General features: G+C 31.9%; 1 protein-coding gene across 1 annotated transcript; it reads right to left on the bottom strand.

Moving 5' to 3' along the window:
• Nucleotides 1-332: 332 nt before the first annotated feature.
• LOC134705390 (von Willebrand factor A domain-containing protein 2-like) lies at nucleotides 333-17,494 on the bottom strand. Its single transcript, XM_063564129.1, has 9 exons — nucleotides 17,437-17,494; nucleotides 12,229-12,270; nucleotides 9,735-9,865; nucleotides 9,131-9,257; nucleotides 7,068-7,190; nucleotides 4,464-4,577; nucleotides 3,034-3,317; nucleotides 2,392-2,662; nucleotides 333-1,166 (listed from the first exon to the last, which is right to left on the bottom strand). The coding sequence occupies exons 2-9, from the start codon at nucleotides 12,263-12,265 to the stop codon at nucleotides 559-561; spliced, it is 1,695 nt and encodes a 564-aa protein (XP_063420199.1). The 5' UTR covers nucleotides 12,266-12,270; nucleotides 17,437-17,494; the 3' UTR covers nucleotides 333-558.
• Between the last annotated feature and the right edge of the window lie 5,784 nt (nucleotides 17,495-23,278).

Raw genomic sequence — 23,278 nt, 5'->3', positions numbered from 1 at the left:
AAATATTATCTATGTTTTAGCTATTTATTTATCAAAATATTTCCTTGTTTGATTTGAATTCAAAGAATACAAAAGAGAGAGGGAGAGAGGAGATTCATCTGTAATCAAAAATAAAACATTGAACACACAGATTTTATTCTGTAGAGCCAAATTGCGATCTGAGATGATATGAAGGAAGTATGGGTTTACGTAAATTAGACATACACTCAACAACATATTCAACATTCTGTAAAATATATGAGAATATCTTACAATGCATATGTAATAACAAACATGAAATGATAGTCATAACTACAAACACTTTAATTAAAGTATAATATGCAACAGTTTTTATATAGCCACGAAGACGACAAAGTATGAAATTTTGAATTATATATAGGCCAATAAGGTAAGATATAAATGCTTTAAAGCTTGTTAAAGTGAACTCGCAATAACAGAGAATTGGTAAAGGTACGGTAATCCGACTACTTTTCGAAGGTCTTTCCCTAAATACATATAAAATGTTTACAGACCCTTACATAATCTATGACAAACGCAATATATTTTGTTTTGTTTGATTTACTGGCGATTAGTAAATATATCATTGTCACAGGTATAGTAAGATGTAAGAGATGCAAACACGTTTAAGCTTGTTGTGTCTGCATAGTTTTCATCATGCACATAATAAACGTGGCCCGGATCATCCATAATGTAAATAAGATTATCCATGTTACTATCTTCACCTGCGAAAATTGCATATACCTCGATTGAACTTTGTTTCATTTTGATTATTTCCATTTTAATGGCATCAGTGTTCATCCAGTTACCATCGGAAATCAGTACAACAAATTTCTTCGCAGAAGATCTCCCGCCATGGAAAGGATAAAACCCACTTTCGCTGATGTGTAACATGGCATGAGTAGTATTTGTTGAGGTTGATGACACATCCTTCCCTATATGGAGGGCTTTGGCTATCATGGCATCTTTGTCGTTTGTGAAATGAAATACAATATCTGGTTCCTCTGTGTAGGAATACATACTTATGTTTACATCACTGTTATAATTAACAATGGCTTCAATCAGAGCACGAGTGCCATATGTTTGTCTTGAGTTTAAGTTCTCATTGGTTTGATTATTATTAATATCAAGTAAAATAATAACGTCAGCTTCTGTATGTAGGGTGCAATCTGCAAATAAATAAGATAGAGGCATTAAAGAATTGTTATTTGTCGCATCAAATACTAGTTACTAAGTATTTGTCGCATAAAATACTAGTAATTTGTCGCATTAAAGACATGTTAGTTGTCACATTAGTATTATTTGGGTCATTTGCATGTTGTCTAATTGATGTATTCACCGCATTTCATTCAAATGAAATTATTTGACACAATATTAATTTTGAAGTTTCGTATTTGACTTCGACAAAATAAACCCCAACTATTATGTCATAATTGATTTAACTGTAGTACGGGTCACTAACCAAAAACCGAGGAAAACACATCATAGAAACGAACTACCAGTATTTGATAACAACTGCATATTTCTGACTTGGTACAGTACATTTTAAGAAAACAGTTGATAAGTGAAGGAACTAGTACGATATAGTTTTTTTCAGTTTTGATAAAATTTACAAACTCTTATGATCACACATAAAAAACTATTATTAAAATAATCCCATTGGTTTCATTAGATTTCCCTTCATCGGGATCGATGAAATCCAACAACTTGAAAAACAATGTTCCAAAACACGTATTAATTAAGAAAGGTTATGATAATTATCTCTAATACCAGTTTCAATACTGAAGTACTGACATTTGAGCTGGTTATATGATGCTATGAATTATTGCATTTGTTTAGCTGAATAAAGTACAGGACACAAAAAGTGAATCTATTTGGTCACGTATTCAAATGTGTGCCAGAGGTAGAGGTATATAAGACGAGAAAAGATTAAGCATGACAACATTCAGAAATAACAACACGACAGTTACATCTTATGGAGAAGAAACTGGCCATCCTTCTAAGCCAGATGAGTTTACCATTTGTATTTTTTATTTTTGGGTTGCTCAATTGCTCAGTTCTTCTGTATTGTACCGTTTTAGTATTTTTCGTGGGTTTGCTTTTTATCCATAGCGTTTTCGGTTTTTCTTTAACTAAAAATGTTTTAATATTTTCCTTTGCACTTGCACTGTTCTAGCCTCCAAACACGAACACATTTGACTTTTGTTTAGATTTAATTTAATTCATAATGTTCCGGTTATTTTTTTTTATAAATTTCCTAGAAAATAAAGATGAATTATAAAATCTTTAAATCAATATATTTTTGGGGCGATATCAGTACATATCAATGTGTATCTCATTTTAAATACATACTATAAATGTCATTAATCACATCGTAAATGTATACATAAATACCGTTACAATCTGTATGGATTATCTCCCTTAGAAATCTATTGTAGAGGTCGTTAAAATGAGAAGGACTTGACACATGTTCGGCATCTCCGGAAACAGTTAATAGCTCATTATGAAGAACAGAGTGCCCAATTCCGACCGTTACTATAGGTATACTGGATGTCTGTACAAACGTTGATACATCATTCGGATCAGAAGAGAGTCCGTCATACAACAACATTATGTAATGGTAGGCAGAAGATAAACGAGACCCTGATGAAGAACTCATCGATATCTAGAAGTAATATACAATTTGGAATCAGTTATAATGAATACAATGTTTCATTATTAGCAAAATGATTATATATAAAAACTGACAATTCGACAGCATACAAAATAAATTCCAAAATATTGAAAGAAATATTAATAATACTTTTACCGTGCATATAAAAACAAGCTCACTCAATCTCTAAACTATGAACATAAACAGCTCTTATAGAAACTTCATGACACTATAACGTAATAGGTTGGAATTGACTGATATATCGACCATTTTAATCTAAAAATATTGGCTAAATATAAATCTATAAAAGTCAATAAAAAACATTCTACGTAGAAATTCTATGCAGATGCTAGATTAACAACCAGAACTGCAGCTCACTTTACCTCGACTGCCTTCTGCAAAGCTGGAACAGTTAGTGTCCCCTCTTCTCTCCCTTCAATTAAGTCTAGGGCACGAATAATATCCGCTTTATTCGTATAGTCATCTAAGTCGAACAAAACATAAGGTTCTCTTCCGAAGGTAATTACTGCAATTTGAAAGTCATCAACACCAATTGGAAGTTTGTCTACGAACTCACGTAGGAAGGCAATGGACCGATTTACGTCCCCCTTTAAACTGCTTGATGTGTCAACAATAAACACTATATCGGCAGGACCAGGTCTACAGTCTGAAAGAAGAACCTAATTTATTTTCACTGTTGACTCTTGAATAATCATATTTGCTTTTTAGTACTAATATTATTGAATTCCTTCCAGAACTTGATTTTTTTTTAAAAATAACTGAAAGACTTTACTTATGACTGAAATAAATATTGACATTGTATTCAGTTACAAGTGTGTATTGTTTATTGTAAGATTTTATAGTGTAATGTCTATGTGGCTGCTATATATCATGTAACTTGAAACCCTGTGTCCTAATATCATTCCTTTCAAACTATATTCAGACAGAAGATTGAAATGTATTGTTGTATAATACATTTGGTGATGTCAGAATGATGCAAGAGTTATGTATCAATCAGAATAGGTCTGATGGAGTCTAAATAACAACCGTAACATCACCAGTGTTGAAATATTAAAAACATGTGTCGCCAGTGGCACCGAATACGCTTACCTTTCTGTTTTGACTCGTATCAAAATAAGGTGATGTGGTATGATTGCTAATGAGACAACTGTTTATCACTGATCAAACGAAGGGGATATAGGTTTATGCTTGACAGTTTTTTGTTTTGTTTTAGCCGTCATTTATAATTATGGATGTCGAGTACCACCATGGTATAATTTTTTATTCAAATTCCGTAATATGATTCCGACAGAATTAATCCCATTAAACATATAACGGAATGTATAACCTAATTGGACATTTCATTAACTTGAAATAAAAATTAAGTGATCTGGTATGATGTAAACGACACAACTATCAATGAAGTTTAACCTCCCGGAGCATCTGATATCCCTTCCAGTGGGGTTTAATGTTGCTCTATCGTTAGTGTATACAAGTCTTGTTTTGTGTACTATTGTTTTTGTATGTATAATTTTTTTTTGCCAATACAATGACATCTGAAATCATGACCGGAAGAAATTAGGCACTCTATACACTAAAGATGGACCAGATATAATGGTCCAATCGAAATGAACAAATCTTACAAAAAGGATAATAACATGGCCAGAATAAAATTGACGCGAAAAAAAATAATAATAACGCGTTACACAGAAAACTGCACAATAAACAACACGAATTCCAATACAAACTATGAATGACCTGTGGTTCTAATTTGAACAGGATATGAGTGCATTCATCTTACAAATATACTTACCCTTTTCACATATAATTCCCTCAAAACGGTTGGTACAATCACATGTAAATTGGTTAAAATGATTACCACATGAACCACCGTGTAAACATGGGTTTGATGCACATTCATCATAATCTACAAGACAAAAACATAGCCAAACTAAAGTTAATGTTATCAAAATGAGTTCATAATTTACCAAACAGCTCGTTTTATTTACTGTGCTTATTCCAAACTTTCAATCAAATTGATTTCAACCGTTAGTCGAAGGTCAGCAGGTCTGTGTGTGCAACATATATTCCTGTTCGCAAAATAAGTGTATAATTTTCCACGAAAATTTTAGAATATAATTTTGCATCGGAGGAAAAAACAAATCATTAAAGAATGAATTTTGGGTTAACACATGGATTATGATTATGAGTGTTTCATTTATAAAAACCGAAAAAAAAATATATCACAAATCAATCGGTTGCATATTAGTCTTAGTGAAGTTGTCAGTCAATCAGTTATAAAACAGTTCGGTAGTGATTATCTTTTCGTTGATGTTGTATTGGCCATTAAAAGGTATGTGCTGCTTCTTTGAATTTTGTTTAACCCCAAAATGAAGTACTAGTATAAAGTATGACAATGATCATATTTTAATTGTTTTGTTCCAATAAAAGCTTATTTTTTTACTTAAACGATATGTTTATCAATTTCCCAATACTTTTGTCTTTGAGAAAGAAAAAAAATTATACGTACTTGGTTTTAGACTTTCATAGTTTTGATACCTATTATTGGGTAAACACAAAACGATATTCGAAAGATATCACAATAATTATATGTTTTAGCAGTTAAATAGTAATTCAATATCAAAACTATTAGCATTTTTTCTATTTTTCAAAAGATTGCCGAGAATGCCTAGTTTATGGTCTTGGTGATGTAATACACTCAACCTAGGGATTTATAATTATCAAATGGTAAAGATATAAAAAAAAGAACGCCGAGGAAAATTTTAACCGGAAAGTCCCTTACCAAAAGGCAAAGTCAAAAGCTCAAACGCATCACACAAAGAGATAACAGCTGTCATATTCATGACATGGTATAGGCATTTTCTTTTGTAGAAAATGGTGGATTAAACCTCGTTTATAGCTATAACTAATCCTCTCATTTTTATGACAGTCGCATGAAATTCCTTTATATTGACAACGATGTGTGAACTAAACAAACATATAAATAGTTTGCCGTACGGTGACCTATAGTTGTTAATGTCTGAGTCATTTGGTGTCTTGTGGAGAGTTGTCTCATAATCAATCACACCACATCTTTTTTTTTTTATTTAATTGAAAAAAATGTAAAATATTTTGGTACATAATTCAACATTATTTTATAATCTTAATCACTATAAAACAAAGCAAGATGTAGCAAAGAAACACAAAAAAGGCATATAGAGAAAGCACATTAGTAAAAACGAAAGACAAGAAAACAAAAACTCACCCTAGAGTCACTGAGAGTACAGGAGTTTACCATAGCACAATAACACAATGACGGTATTTTCAGTACAGAATTACGTCATATGTAACAAAGAAACTCCAAAATGGCATATACACAAAGAACATAAGCAAAAAGCAAAGACAAGAATACAAAAATTAACTCTAGCACAATACCACAATGACGGAATGTATATGTACAGAGCCATGTAAAATGGATATCACCAAAAACAGACTAAAAAGTCAAAGTAATATTCATAGAAACAAACAAAAGGGTAATATAACACGTTATAAAGATTATAAACACATTCAGTACCCAGAATCTATTCCTCGAGACCATCGATTATTATTTGTGAAGTTGATACGGAAAATTTATCAACAAGGTCCCGGTACTTTGCCATGAACTTCCTTTTCAAGAAAATGACGAGACGTTCTTTGACATAACCCGTATCATCAACTTTCTACTCGGGTACTGGTGACGTTTAACAAAGTCAGTGTAGCAGCTGAAAGCTCTTGAATAGCGAATACGTGGGGATATATACATCCCATACGCATATGAGGCTTGTATATTGTTACTAAGTTAGCATTGGAAAAATAAAAATCCTCCCATTTTCATAGATACTGGTTATGCGATGATCGTGTATGTCAAATTCGAGGTATTATAAACCGCTTTGTACTTTTATGAACATTACGACATTGTTCAGTAATCGCGAATGATAAGATTTACATTGGTACACCCTCAGCTGTATGTGTGGATTTGCCCTGTTGGCTACTGGTGTATATTTTATATTGCATTTTTATATCTTTTAATTTATATTCTGTGGATATATTAATATCGTTGGATACCAATTTTCGTGGATTTAGTTTGTACAGGTGAACCACAAAATTAACTGTTAAAGGAACGGCAAATTTCATTAAGGCTTGTATGCAGACTCGCACAAAACATAGAAATTAAATATTCACGAACATTAAAATGTTCATTAATCGACATAAAAACGGTACCCATTAACATAAATGCATCAACAGTTGTAAACGATTTTCCAACTGAACTCAATCTCAAAACTATGAATGTAAACTACATATAACAAGTACAATTTGTATTCAAATATATTTTATTCAACATCTCAATGGGATTCATATGTAGAACTATTGAACTTACCAGTAGCACAGTCTGTTGACTGGTTATATCCAGGAACACATGCACACGTATACGATATATGGGTTGCATTAACAACACTGCAGTTTCCACCATTTTCACAAGGAAATGACATACAAAGATCTTCTGCAAAAATAGTGAAGTCAATCAAGTCAATTACTAATATTTTTATTTGCCATTTACTTACGTACCTTACAGAGGATTCACACTACCTAACGTGCTCATAGTGTTATTTTCATTTTTATAAGTCATGTTTAAACATAATTTGCACTTGGTGTACACAATTTCAGCTTGGTATCTTTGATGGGTATTTCCAACCTGTGCATTAATTGACGCAATGATTGTAAAAAAATACGTCAAACGGAATAGCTGGCTTTTTTCTGTACTAATATAAATATTATTTTTTGATACGTCAATTTTCAAATGAAAGACTAAAATAATGTTTAATTATTTGCAATACTTTTGGTCGAAAACTAGTTATTGTCAGTTAACAGTCAGAGTCACCTGACATTTTATTCAATGACGAATTAATCCCTTTCCACTTTGCGGATACGAGTGCTGCATTGTACCGGCATTAGCCTGCTCTTTTTCGAAATCTGCAAGGGTGTCTATAAAGTGCAAGAAATATAAATCTCTCTTAACACGGGTCAGCCATTTATCGTCCCTTCCGACGGACTATCATCGTTTCATCAAGACCATACTCGCAAATGGTGTCAAGGGAGAGCCGAAAGTTCAGTTAAAATCGATATTAAAGTTTGTAATTCCTTAAGGCATTTGTAAGTGGTAATCTAACGCCTTTGGTTGAATTTTTTTTTATGAACTGATTATTTTAAAACTTTGGAAAGTTTACGACGCCCGACGGACTCAAAATGATAGCAATAGGTAACATGACCCTTTGATCCAGTTGAGCTAAATGTAAATCCAGAGAGACGTACATGAAATCATATTAATTTTGTAGATCGCTACACAAACTAACCTTCATAATATTGGCTGTCTATCAATAACAATCCCTATTAATTTAAACCTTTTGGATGAAAAAAATTTTGGAATTAAGGGTTTGACGTTTTTACCTGAATATCAATATTTAATAAATTTCCTGTTTACAAAACTTTTGCATTTTTCGAAGAACTAAAGATTTTTTTTTATCCCAGGCATAGATTATCTTAGCCATATTTGGCACAACTTTTGGGAATTTTAGATCCGCAATGCTCTTCAACTTTGTACTTGTTAGGCTTTATAAATATTTGATATGAGCGTCACTGATGAGTCTTATGTAGACGAAACGCGCGCCTGGTGTACTAACTTATAATCCTGGCACCTTTGATAACTATTTTCACCACTGATGCCACTGCTGGTGGACGTTTCGCCCCGTGGGTATCACCAGCTCAGTAGTCAGTACTTTGGTGTTGACATGAATATCAATAATCTGGTCATTTTTATAAATTTCCTGTTTACTAAACTTTTGATTTTTTTTCGAAAAACTATGGATTTTTTCCCCCCGGCATAGATTACCTTAGCCATATTTGGCACAACGTTTGGGAATTCTGGATCCTCAATACTCTTCAACTTTGTACTTGTTTGGCTTTATAAATATTTTGATATGAGCGTCACTGATGAGTCTTATGGAGAAGAAACGCGCGTCTGGCGTTCTAAATTATAATCCTGGCACCTTTGATAACTATTTTTACCACTGATGCCACTGCTGGTGGACGTTTCGTCCCCGAGGATATCACCAGCCCAGTAGACAACACTTCGGTGTTGACATGAATATCAATAATGTGGTCATTTTTTTTTTATAAATTTCCTGTTTACTAAACTTTTGAATTTTTCGAAAAACTAAGGATTTTTGTTTTATCCCAGACATAGATTACCTTAGCCATATTTGGCACAACTTTTGGGAATTTTGGATCCTCAATACTCTTCAACTTTGTACTTGTTTGGCTTTATAAATATTTTGATATGAGCGTCACTGATGGGTCTTATGTAGACGAAACGCGCGTCTGGTGTACTAAATTATAATCCTGATACCTTTGTCTTGGAGACACATCTGGTCAATGTGATCTTACCTGTACAACCCGTTTCTATAGGATGATGTGGATTGTAGCAAGGTTGAGATAGGTAACAAGTTGTTCCGTCCCCACAATGCGTAGAACGCAGTGGACAATAATCTTCACGACCTTCCTCAAAGTGTTGCTAAAATCGGATAAAGCAATGTAGTTGTAATTATTTGAACTAACTATGTTTTTATATAATATAAGTATACAAAATGCCGCAAGTATTTTGACTTACTAGTGGGCTCTTAAAAGTTGAGAGAAATATTTATGCAATGTAGTTTTTTTCGCAAATTTTTTTGTGAAAAATATTCTCTGCGGTCAAAACAAACAAAAATTGCGTTCTGGATCTTCTTCCATACCTGTATTCATAAGTGTAGGATGTAGTGTGTGCATAAGATTTTGAACGGTCTCGGAATTTTTATCTGGTGCAAGAAAATAGGTACCGTTAATTTTATTATGAACATTTTAAGACATCTTTCTTTGTTGATGCATCGAGGTTCGTTCCAATGTAATGATATATACACTTTCGTTTGTGACAATTTTCACGTACATTCGAAAAAGACTTATACATTCGCAATAAATGTGTAAAAGTTATAATGTTTAACAAAATATTTACCGTGCAATATTTTCTGTTTGCTTCACACCAAACTTCGTCTGTGCAATCGTCGGCACTTCGTCTTGTTCTGGTTAAAAAGGATTTGGCTTCTCTTGGATTAATTGATAGACTCGTGTCCTTTATTGCGCTTCCTTAAATTTAGTAGAGTTGGAAAAAAAGAGAAAAAAGTGGGATACACTATTAGAAATGTTTCTATGTATGTTGTAAAAGAAGAGGGACGAAAGATACCAAAGGGACAGTCAAACTCGTAAATCTAAAACAAACTGACAACGCCATGGCTAAAAATGAAAAAGACAAACAGAAAAAACAATAGTACACATGACACAACATAAAAAACTAAAGAATAAACAACACGAACCCCACCAAAAACTAGGGGTGATCTCAGGTGCTCCGGAAGGGTAAGGGGTAAGCAGATCCTGCTCCACATGCGGCACCCGTCGTGTTGCTTATGTAATTACAATTCCGGTAAAAAGTCTAATTCGGTAGGTCAAATTCATGAAAGGGAAGGGGATTGTAGTTACGACGCAAGGAACATATCCGATATCATTTGTGAAACGGTTATTCCATAACGGTCAACAAACTCGTGATGGCGTCCGTAAAATTTACGAAGGGATGATTTCAACTTCACCATTTGGAACTCTTGGTTTAATAGCTTCCTTGTGAGCAGTAACCCTCTATCAAGAAAATCATGATAGGAAATGTAAGCACGGGAATATCGTATCAATTGGGAGATATATACCCCGTATGCAGGTGCTGCTGGAATGTTGCTACTTAGAAATGGAAAGTTCACAATTGGAAAGCTGAAATCATCTCTTTTGTCGTAAAGCTTTGTCTTCAACCGACCCTCATTTTCAATTTCTAGATGTAAGTCAAGATATAAGGCCGACTTAAATGTATCTGAAGTATCCTTTATCTCCAATTCAATGGGATAGATGCGATCCACATTGTCACCAAATTTTGAATTGTTTAGTGAAAGAGCGTCATCTATATAGCGGAAAGTAGAGTTAAAGGATATTGCTAACTTCTTATCTTTCTTCCTAAGAAGTTCCTGCATGAAGTCAGCCTCATACTAATAAAGAAACAAGTCAGCAAGTAGAGGGGCACAGTTTGTTCCCATTGGGATGCCGACAGTCTGTAAAGTACTTTTCTATGGATATTGTTCCTTTTAAGATAAATTTCATGTTCCCACAATTTGATTAAAAAAGATTGGGTCATACAGATCATTACGGAATGAACTAATATTCTGAATCCAAAATTTCCCATAAATTATAGTGAAGTATTGAATTAGTACGATCGATAAAAAACAAAATATAACTGAATATCACGCGAGAAAAAAAATCTGACTCGAACTCGAATTTTTGGCATGTAAATACAGCCATATTTGTCCGTTAAGACAGTCATTTTGGATGATTTGCAGTAGTTTTTAAAAGATGTCTGGATTACGCATATAAACGTAGGCTGCATCAGCGTGCTTACAGACGAAGAATGGCGATGTTAAGGATCACTACATTTCTATCTTTTCTGTTTGTTTCAAATGGTATTATTTTCTCCAAGGGAAATTTGGTAAAGTGGGGGAGGGGGTATGTTTTTTTTTTTTTATTTCTAATTGTATTTTAACGGATCTGTGATACTACATAAAGAAAACAATTAACCTCATCCTTTTTCAGTAATGCATTGATGAGTGAATCGTTGTTTGAGTAAAGACCAGTGGCAAATATTTCTGTCAGTGTGTACGTCCCGTTGATTTGGAGACCTTTTCAAATGTGTTCGGCAATGATGATGGATGAGTCTTGATAAGGTTTTAATAGGCTACGTAAAGTGTTTTTATAACAAATAAATATATCAAGTTTAAACAAATATTTCTGTAAAGAATTTTATTAATAAGTGTTATAAGTATCAATTTTATATAAAAATCGTTTCTTTTTTAAATATACATGGGGAAAATTTAAATTCTGAATGTCTAGTTTAGTGTACACTTAACCTACACAAGGCCTACATCGACTATCGACTGCATGTAGACAAAACATGATTTAAACTACATGTAAACATTGAGTTTTATCAATGGGAACGTAATTATGTTAGGTTATGTGTGAGTTACACTAACACAACACCGAGTTTAGGTTAATGTGAACACGGCCTTAGTCTTGTATATTTTAATTTTCGTTCTTTTACATGTTTTTGAGTTTAGTATGACAACAGCTTTTTTTCATTTAGGGGCCTCAACTGAAGCCTGCCTTTCGGGTGTGGGATTTTCTCAATGTGTTTTTTTGAAAGTATTTTTGTTATTTTACTTTTTGAAGACTAACTAGTTGCCTTTGGCTGTTATATGCTCGTTTGTTAGGTTGTTGTCTCTTTGACATATTCCACATTTTCATTCTAAATTTTATTTACTCTTCAGATCGATACAAACAATTAAAAACAAATTACTCAAAATATATAGAAACAATAAACACGATTTCTCTAAACAACACAAGATACTATATGTAATACATACCAACTGCACCGATTATAAACAAGATAAGAATCAGCATGTTTCCTGTAAAATTTCATAATAGTTTGCAATATATCTGTCACATCAAACCAATTGTGCTAATATTTTGGGGATGACATATTGACGATGTTTAACGATATTGTCGATATTTGTTATGTTATACACATCGGTTTTATGTCGAAAGTTTAACCCTTTTTATACAGGTAACGAGTTAAAAATGATAAAACCAAAGCATGCGAACATTCTTCCCAGTTTACTTTAACTAAGGGATTTTCAGTTTTGACTTTCCCTTGAATATAAAAAAGAATATGTGAAATGATTGCCAACGAGACAACTCGCCTTAAGAGACATCAACTGAAATAGAAATTAACAACTAGAGGTCACCGTACGACCTTCTACAATGTGCTATGGCACCGAAATATAAAACAATTCAAACGAGAAAACTAACGGCCTTATGTTATATAAAAAACAAATTGAAAAAAAATAAAAATATGTAACACATAAACAAACGACAACCACTGAATAACAGGCTCTTGGTTTCTTTTGTTATTTTGAACACAATGCAACAAAACACGTGCATTTATTCTTCATGAGACATCTTTCCGGACTTGCACTTACATAAGAACCACGACGCGTGCCACATTTGGGCATCAACAACTCACTATTTCAAATCAGCAAAGTGCATCCATTGTGTTTTGTGAGACTCGCGTTGCTCAATTCTTAGTTATCTATGCAGGATTTCGAGGACTTGTGTGTCTTCTAGTCGATTTTCGTGGATTTTTTGGCAATGACTTTGTTAGTTTTTCTTCGACTTTCAATGTCCCCTCAGATACTTCCGCTACTTTCACAGGTGTAAAATAAATGTGATCTGGTTCAAAGCTGCGATCAAAATTGTAAGAAATACAGCAACATCAAAAATACAACGCTATAAAAGAGAACCATCATACACAATTCTTAATTCGATAAGGTTTCTGAACAATTCGTTTTATGTTTAAACTACAAAAAGACGGGTACATGATCTTTTAATAAAATATGAAAATGACTAATTCATGAAAAAATACAAATTAGAAAAAAAATCTCTTAAAAAACAGTCATTAGTAAATGAATTTTTGTCTTAAATGATCACTTAGAAACGGAAAGATTTTTTTTTTAGACTTTAGCACTGATTTACTCTAACGTTTTCCTTATTATTAATCCAGTACTGTGTATTATCTAATACTGCGACTGTCATACAAGTGAGATGTTAAGCTGGTTATAAAACCAGGTTTAATCAACTATTTTCTACAGAAGTAAATTCCTGAACAAGTCAGGAATATGGCAGTTGTTATCGATTCATTTGATGTGTTTGACCTTTGATTTTGTCATTTTATTGCGAGCTTTCCGTATTGAAGTTTTCTCGTTTTCGGAATATTGTGAATTCATTTTTAACAGACAATTCGGTATACTGTTATTGTATGCATGTTATAACAACAGATGAGTATACTTTAAAAATTGCATTTTTTCATAAGCATTGGTAGTTTTAATGTTTTGTCATTTAGTCTGCATCTCTCACCTGGTCTGAACACTTTGACAGCAATTCTAAATAGCCTTTTGATAGGAGCTAGTGTGGCAGATATTGTATTTTGACATCTCAAAAATGAAGTCATTTAAGATTCGTCATTAGGAATTGAAAAGTATGGCCGTGTTTACACCTCAAAAATTACTATGAGTAAAGACAAACTGGTACATCCAGGAAAGTTTTAAGGCATGGCAGGAACTAAATATATAAAGTTATATGAAGTATACATTTCAGAAAATTAAAAACTTACCTGGATTTTTTCAGTCTGCAGAAGATAACAAAATTAACAAACACCCGATTTTCATTTGATACGGTCCACTCAGTTTAAATCACCTATTGTTTACAGGTGTCTATTGTCCATCTATTGTCCATTTAAATCAATACTACTCACAACATTGATTATATGAGGGGAGCTTCTCAATCGTTAACACTACTTAGTTAATTTTTGCACCTTCTGCAGGAACGAAAAAAACTGGATAGCAAAATCTAGAAAAGTTTATAATTTTCTAAAACATAAAATGCATTTAAAAGTTATATATCTAGTTCCTGTCAACACTTAAAACTGTTGCAGGTGCATAGGTTAGTCTGTACTCAGAGTAAACGTTGGGGTCTAAATACGGCCATATTAGCCTAAAGGTTATAAAAATCTTTATTTATTTGCCACAAGGTTCTCTTTTTCTATTAAATGCAATAAAACAGTAAAAAATACTGCTTTGCATCAAGTTTCCCCTTGGAATATATACAAAATGGCATATCTCTATTATTCATTATATTGTAGTTTTGATACAATTGAAGTTTGAAAAGTTCGTACAATAATGGCTACAGAAGGGTACATAAACCTTAAATTACACATGATTACTATACTATATATAAAAATATTAATTTTCGCGAACCATTTAGGTCACGGAAATTCCAAAATATGGCATCAGTAAGGAGAGTTGTGCAAATAATGTGAATACACAGAACCCCCATCCAAATTATCTCTAGCTAAAAGTATTCATCTTTTTCTATTTTATATTAATATAAATAAAGAAATTATAGATTAATGAAAAATGTGAGGGTTTTTTTAGTATTCAAAAGTGTGCTTGTCACAATATTGAAAAGTAAATAATAATAAAGATAAAATAAAATACTGTTAATCTATAATTATACTGTTACTATCGAATTATAGTCAAATCGGCACCTGGTTAAATCGGCACCTGGTCAAATCGGCACCAAATATAGTCATTTCGGCACCTATATTAGATATGTTTACTATATGTTTTGTTTTCGATATTTTAAGCAAAAAAAGGAAAATGGAGAAAGGGTTATCTAAGTTGTATTGACTTATTTACATTTTTTGAGGGTTGAATAACTTTGTATTTGAAATTATATGATGATATATATTGAATAAAAATTTTATTTTTTAATAATTTTTTTTAGTCATTTTCATTTAACATTGGTTATATACTGTCTTTTTCTCCATTTTTTTATGCCCCGGCTGTAACAAAGGGCATTAAGTTTTACCATGATTATTGATGAAAGGGACCCATTATTTTCCCTTTTATTGTTCTATTTTTTTCACAATTAGAACAACAGCTTGGGTGAGGGCTCCATTGTTTTGCTACGTTTTTGAAGAAAAACGATGTAATAAATGAATATATCCAATCTAAACAAATAATTTAAAATTGAGAGATCATATATACATTTTAAGACTTATTTCTATATGTATATTATATAAAATATTATTGAATGCCGAATTGACTTGGAATGCGTGCCGATTTGAATTTTTCTTTGGGTGCCGATTTGACCAGGAGCCGATTTGATTTGTACCCTTAATATCATGTCTATCACAGTAAATTAGATTGCAATCAATGCAATAAAAAAAAACTTTACTTCAATATAAAGTTATAACTTAAAACTGAGACTACTATAACACAGAGATTGGTCACTACCGATTTATCGGATAATCTGAATCTCCACATATTTAACTGCGTTATTTTAACGTAGTTTCGTATTTAACCGTAGTTTCGAATTTAGCCGTAGTAGACGACATATATCACCACCTTATCACAGAGACTACTATAACAGTATCTGATAGTTGTGTTATAATAGTAGGTTCAGCTTCAAATAAAAGCAAAAATCAGATTGTCATTAATCATGTTTTATCGTTGATGAGACTGTCATTAAAGTGAGAGGGTTAGCGCTATAGAACCAGGTTTAATCCACCGTTTTCTACATTTGAAAATGTCTGTACCAAGATAGGAATATGACAGTTCTTGTCCATTCGTTTTTGATGCGTTTTGATATTTGATTTTGCCATGTGATTATGTACTTTCCGAATTGATTTTCCTCTAAGTTCAGTATTTTTGTTATTTTACTTTTCACTAGTCGAATTTGAACAATTTTTGACATAAAAAGAACTTATGCTCTTACAAAAATATGTATATAATGTCTAAATATTAGCAATATTATGCTAATTAGATAAAAAAAAATGTAATAATGGCATTTTCCCTAGACATTTTAATATGATTAATTGTTGTGTGTTTTTACAGCTGTTAATTTTTATTTCTATAAACCTTTTGTATATACTAATTTGACAAAATATTTGTGTTAAGTGATTTTAAATTCTAAATGAAGTGAGAAATATTTTCACACATTTTTTGCTTCTGTTTAACAAGGTGGTTAATTACTTAAAAAATCTATGTAGTCAAAGATTTTTTTAAAAACTGAACAACACTAATATATGATTCTCAATTTTTTAAAAGAATTATAAGACTATTAAGAAAAAATTTCTGTAGGTCAAAATAAATAATACAAAAACTTCAGAATAAATTAAAGACCTCATGTATGTGATATCAATATTTGAAAAATAAATATAATTTAACAATTTATATAATTAAACATAGCTCCTTATCGTAAACGCCATTACGTGGTTTTACATTGTAATTAATTAAATTACCATTACATGTAATTAAAAAAACACCGCTCAATTACACATTTAATTCAATCAAATTGAAAATTGGAATGCATTACATTTTTAATTACCCCATCCCTGATTCATACAAATGAAATTGCAATAATTACATTTGATATATGTTTCATTATAATACGTTATTTTGATTGGCTTATGGCAATCTCGCGTCATTCTGACATAAGCCTTCATTTCAAAATGAAATACCATTCATGATGGCACAAGTTTCCACAATGAAGTGCACAGGGTAGTATTAAAAGAAAACTTGAAGATAGTACTCGTAATCATGTTTTCATGATCATAGCAAAAAAAAATTATCATATGTAATCAATGCTTCTTCTTTTTTTTAGTAATTTCACATTGTTTTAAAAGCGTTGACTATGGCCACATTTTTAGTTTTTAGAATGAATTCGTGAATGCATATTAGATCACTACTTTCAAATGTTAAGCAAACACAGAAACTGGGTTGCTTGAAATGTTTTCCTCGAATATAAGTAGTGAATCAATTCAGATTACACACATTTGATTACACTGACTCTTGAACAAAATAACAATAACATTTTAAAACAAACGTCTTTACGAGCATCTCGATAGATTAGTTATCCTATTATATATATTATTAAAAAGAAATTAATCTAATATTAGAATTTCAGCTTTTGGAAGATAATGATTAACATAATAACTGATAGAAAGACATTACCTTTAGTGGAATTTTTCTACTTCCTAATAATTTCTAAAATTGATCAAATCAAATACACATTAGATAAACTAACCTTGATGTAATAAAAGAAAACTTTCTAATTCTTTCAAAAAGGTATTTAAAGATTCATTCATACGTACAATCAAATACATCTATCATTAAATTTAACTGACTTACGTGAAAAAAACCCTGAAAAAACCTGAAATTCAAATAAAACACTCGAACAGTATTGGTTAAACATCAAAAAGAATTTTAAAATCCATAAAAACCTTTTAAATTCGTGCCTGAACAATATGTAAATATGGTGTAGTACAGAATAAGGAAGTATTGGTTTTTATAAAAGTTTTACAAAGTCTATATTTAATTACGCTTATTTACTTGAGAAATATGACTTTCATGTCTGTACACGCCTGTCACATGTCTGTGGTGAGGTTTTGGATTTCAATAAGCGTAATTTATGTATTATTAGTAAATTTTCAAGTCATAGATTTCGTTACAAATTACTTAAAACCTTTAAATTAATATATATACAACTCGTCTAAACATCAACCCAACAATGTTAGATCTGTAAATTTGCTTTCGCAAATTTTTGGTTCTTCTCTCGCCGGGATTCGAACCCATGCTACTGTGATATCGTGACACCAAATCGCCTGCACTGCAGCCGTTCCGCTAGACCACACGACCACCTGGGCTCTATATATATTCAAACGGAATATCACATCCAATATAACTATTACGGTGATGTTTTACCGAGTTCAGAACTTTATATACAATCCGTGTAAACTTATTAATCCTTTAAATAAACGTAATCTAAAAGGTTATCAATTCAACACTGTAATTAGATCTTTGAATATTGCATTTATTGGTATCAATTTAAACCTTACTATGATATAATTTGTGTACACATATGCCAATTCACGGTACTACAATCTATGGATACATATATTGTGCCATTGCGCAGGTCAATGCCATGTTTTTCTCTGACTGCTAATTGACGTCTTTATCCATTGCATGTTGGATGTGTACTGATTGTTATTTTAGTCTTACATAATATGTTTTTTTTATCAGCTGATATTGGCTTTGAACTGTCGTTAACTGCGAGTACTCTCTGATATGTACTGTGTGTCTTTTTTTTTTGGTTTGTGATGTATAAATATAGCTTTATATGATATGATGAGATATTTGAATTATGAAATGTGTTTTTTTTTGCATTTTGAATTGTGACATATTTGACTTATAACAATGTGTGTGATATATCATACCAAAGGTCATGCCTTCAAACATCTACTATATGTGCGCTTCGAACAAAAACAAGTTACTAATAGTGTTGAAATATTCTTTAACAAGTGTCCTTAACCATATTGAAATGCATGTATATATAAACAACTCGTCTAAACATCAACCCAACAATGTTAGATCTGTAAATTCGCTTTCGCAAACGTTTTGTTCTTCCCTCGCCGGGATTCGAACCCCTGCTACTGCGATATCGTGACACAAAATCGCGTGCACTGCAGCCGTCCCGCTAGACGGGATATATATATCGATAATTTAAAGGTTTTAAGTAATTTGTAACGAAATCTATGACTTGCAAATTTACTAATAATACATAGATTACGCTTATTAAAATCCAAAACCGCCTGCACTGTATCCGTAGCGCTATACCACACGACCACCTGGGATATACAATAATAAAGTTTTCGGTGGCTGTGCGCCTTTCCTCGTCAGTTTTAATCTAGCGTCGTAATACTTCACATTTTTCAGCAGTACAAACCATCTGCTGCTCCGTATTGCGTTAACACATTACGTAATGATCGTTCGTGTTCATGGTTAATCAAACAAACTTCATTTATAGCAAGGGTACGATCCTTACAAAAATCTGTTCCAACAGAGTAATGCGGAAAACGACTGAAATAAACAATAAATACTTAAAATTTGCGTATACGATCATCAACACAAATTGGTTGACTGTCTTATCCCACTATTTTGTTTTCTCTCGCAATCTTAGATATTATCTGTAATGTTACATATTGTGACATTTTCATGAAGTTTAAATGGAGGCAAAAGCAGTATACCGTTGTTTAATGGTCATACATCGATTTAACTGAAACAAAGTCGGGTAGCAAATCAAACCAAGTGAAATACATCAACTATCAGAGGAAAACAGCGGAACAACAGAAACACTGAACTGATACAAACGCAAACGTTAATATACATAGAAACGGACTATGTGGTAACAACTGTGATATTCCTGACTTGGTACGGTACAGGACATTTTGTTTGTTACCTTGATATGCCAAAATGACATTAGCTACGTGATTTAAAATATTATGATTATGTTTTGTTCAATTATTAAAAAAAAAGGATAAAATGGATCAATTAGTGGCTGTAGCAGCCAGGTTAGTTCAATTTGTCAAAAGAAGCATTGCTGATAAAAATGATGAAAATGAACTATATCTCTTTTAATCCATATGTATGTGACCTTCAATTTAACCTATTAGCTAGAGGTAACGTATGTATATGTTGCATTTAGATAAACAAGAATTATAGTCAATATTGAAAGAAAACAAGGTAATAAAACTCATCATAGATACCAGGACTAAATTTAGTATATACGCCAGACGCGCGTTTCGTCTACAAAAGACTCATCAGAGACGCTTGAATCCAAAAAGAGTTAAAAAGTCCAAATGAATTACGAAGTTGAAGTGAATTGAGGACTAAAATTCCTAATAGTTATTAAAGGTATCAGGATTATAATTTAATACGCCAGACGCGCGTTTTGTCTACATAAGACTCATCAGTGACGCTCATATCAAAATATTTATAAAACCAAACAAGTACAAAGTTGAAAAGCATTGAGAAACCAAAAGTCCAAAAAAGTTTGCCAAATACAGCTAAGGTAATCCATTTCGTTAAAGGGTCATTGACTATCAAATTTATGTTCACCTATGTGACCTAAATTCTCAAATTTGATTTATAACATACTAAAACTTATTTCAAAATTACAATAAATTTGAAGATACACATAACAGTTATCAATGCATGTACTCAATAATACGTATATATCAGTATTTCATGTGTATAAATAAAGCCCAAACGTAATCTAATTAAATATCGAAGTGACCTCCGGAGACTACCGACGGTCACATTGTCAGCGTATATTTGTTCCACCTAACAGAAGTTCCAGTGGAAGCTTTATTATAAACGATGTCATAATACCTGTCGGAACAATTATTCTATACTATTTATTCCGTTAGGAACATCTACTGTAATAGTTATTCCTGTGGAAATAATATTCCAGAATAGTTTTTCCATTTGAAACTTATATTATGAAGGAAGTTCTATTCCGTGACAACATAACCCGATATAAACATAAACATAAATAGAAAGCGACCTTATGCAATTAGATTTTTCTAGGTCTATTTGACTTTAACGTCACTTCATGTTATAGGTTAACAAATAGGTTACCGTGTTGAAGGCCGTACATTGACCTATTATGGTTTACTTTTATAAATGATATTTGGATGAAGAGTTGTCTAATTGGCACTCACACCACATCTTCCTATATCTAATTATCGTTTTTATAAGTACAAAAATGTATAAGAATATTTTGTTTGGATCCAATGATTCAGTCAACAAAATGGTTCACCTTTGTTTACATTTTCCTTTTAATCGCTGAACACAACATATGCCTGCATAAACAATCACTAGCCAATGAATTGAATTAAAGGTCACATAAACACTAGTACAGATTCAATGAGGTCGAAATATTGCAAGTGAATAATTTATCACCGATGTTTCCTTTTTTTGTGGACAAAATTGAACCAAACTGACGGCTAAAAGTGGATTTTAATTTAATTATTTCACTGTTATTAATGATTGCAACAAACAAATTTATATATTTATAGATTATTTATGTTTTTTTAAACGAGATGCATTTTCTCATTCTCGTCTCATCGAAGGGCGGAGCCCTGAGATGAGATTAGAATGAGAAAATGCATCGAGTTTAAAAAAAACATAAATAATCTTTTTATCGCTATTATTTGTATTTTCGAATATCACTCAATTTAAATTTCAGTAAAAAAAAGTATCTTATACGATGATAATGTATTTTCTTTTGTGGTACTATTTTTTTTGGCGGAATCTTATTTGATATAAATATGTAGTCGCTCAGGTAGTTCATTCATTTGAAAAAAGATATCTCATCTGACCATCCGGCGTGTTCAAATATGGCAAAGACCATTTTCACTGTTGATAAGCTGTAATTTAGTGTTTCTACGTATCAAAATGGAGCGAACGGTTGAATATATAATGTATTTTCAAAGCAGACGAAGAAATATACATGCATGAAGAAATGTACATGCAGACAGACCTACGATGATTTGTCTAATTGAAGAAGACATATGTAAAAAAGGACATTTTTTATTTGTTAAAAACATGATTTGATTACTTTTATTAACTTCCAATAAATTATTTAACGGCGAAATTCACGGTAAAATATTAAAAAGGGAAATCATCTTGCGTTGTTGACATTTAAGCGCGCAGTCATCAGATTACATTTTTTTGTATAGTTCCGACTAATCTTTTCTGATTGGCCAACACTCTAGCGCATGATTTACATTAATACGCTGTTGCTAAGGACCTTAGAAACTAGCGATATTTTTCATTCTCACTCTACACGAGTGATATGAAAATTATCACAAAAAAACATCAAAGGAAAAATACAGATAATAGCGATAATTGTGCATATCTCGTAGCTAGTGGCCCGTTAACTGCTTCGATCTAACAAGAATAATTCTTATACTGTAACAGATAAAAAAAAATATTACTCTTATATTTAACATATAACATGTAATAAGCTGTGGTATAATCAAACAGAACTCAAAAAGTCCACATGCATGAATTTACTATCTATATATATTTAGGTTTATATTGGGTTATGTGAACATCGACAAACTTTGAGGGTTATCTTGATGATTATTTAAATGACATCTAGACATTCACACAAAATGCTGATATATGTTATCGAGTCTGTGCATTTTTAATTGTGTATTTTAGACTCATTTAATTTGAAAACACATTTTAGAATGTTATAAAATCAATAGGAGAATTTGAGTTAAATCGGTGAACACGAGTCAATGTACATATCCCGGAATTTGATGAGACTGTCATTGAAGTGAGAGGGTTAGCACTATAGAACCAGGTTTAATCCATCATTTTCTACATTTGAAACTGCCTGTACCAAGTCAGGAAAATGACAGTTCTTGTCCATTCGTTTTTGATGCGTTTTGTTATTTGATATTGCCATGTGATTATGGACTTTCCAAATTGATTTTCCTCTAAGTTCAGTATTTTTGTGATTTTACTTTTTGACAAATTATTACCTTTTAATTAATCGATTTACACGATTTCAATATCGGTATACCACTGTTAACTTCATATTTACAAATTATAATAACTTTATTTTTACTGATGAACCATGAAAAGGAAGTCAGTTGGCATCCATCATGACAAACATTTATGTCTTTCAATATTGTTTAGTCTATAGGATCATTTCAATGTTTACATGTCCAGCTAACATGTTTCACCTGATCTTAACCTTATTTGATCGTTTATTATTTAACAGTACATTAAAGATCAGTTTCTCATCACGAATAAGTAGTAGGTCTATCGAATAATCCCTAAGGTGCGTTGACAATGATTAAACTTGTTAGTGTTTTGTCTAGTTTCTCTGACCATGAAAATACCAACAATATCCGACAGTGGTATTTTAAAGGGTTCTAGTCTACCGAAATCAATATAAGTTTTGCTCATCTTTTAACTGGATCTTCCATCACTGTATTGA

Source organism: Mytilus trossulus, chromosome 2, assembly GCF_036588685.1.
Source record: "Mytilus trossulus isolate FHL-02 chromosome 2, PNRI_Mtr1.1.1.hap1, whole genome shotgun sequence".
NCBI classification, from domain to species: domain Eukaryota; kingdom Metazoa; phylum Mollusca; class Bivalvia; order Mytilida; family Mytilidae; genus Mytilus; species Mytilus trossulus.
The sequence above is the reverse complement of the archived record's forward strand: the minus strand, read 5'-3'. Positions and strand labels throughout refer to the sequence as shown.

Excerpts from the sequence above, each read along its gene's own strand:
- LOC134705390 (XM_063564129.1), bottom strand. The coding sequence starts at position 12,265 with ATGCTGATTCTTATCTTGTTTATAATCGGTGCAGTTG. Across the intron at positions 7,191-9,130 it reads TATAGAAACGGGTTGTACAG|AAGATCTTTGTATGTCATTT; the intron begins GTAAGATCACAT and ends CTATTTTTGCAG. Across the intron at positions 4,578-7,067 it reads GTCAACAGACTGTGCTACTG|ATTATGATGAATGTGCATCA; the intron begins GTAAGTTCAATA and ends TTTGTCTTGTAG.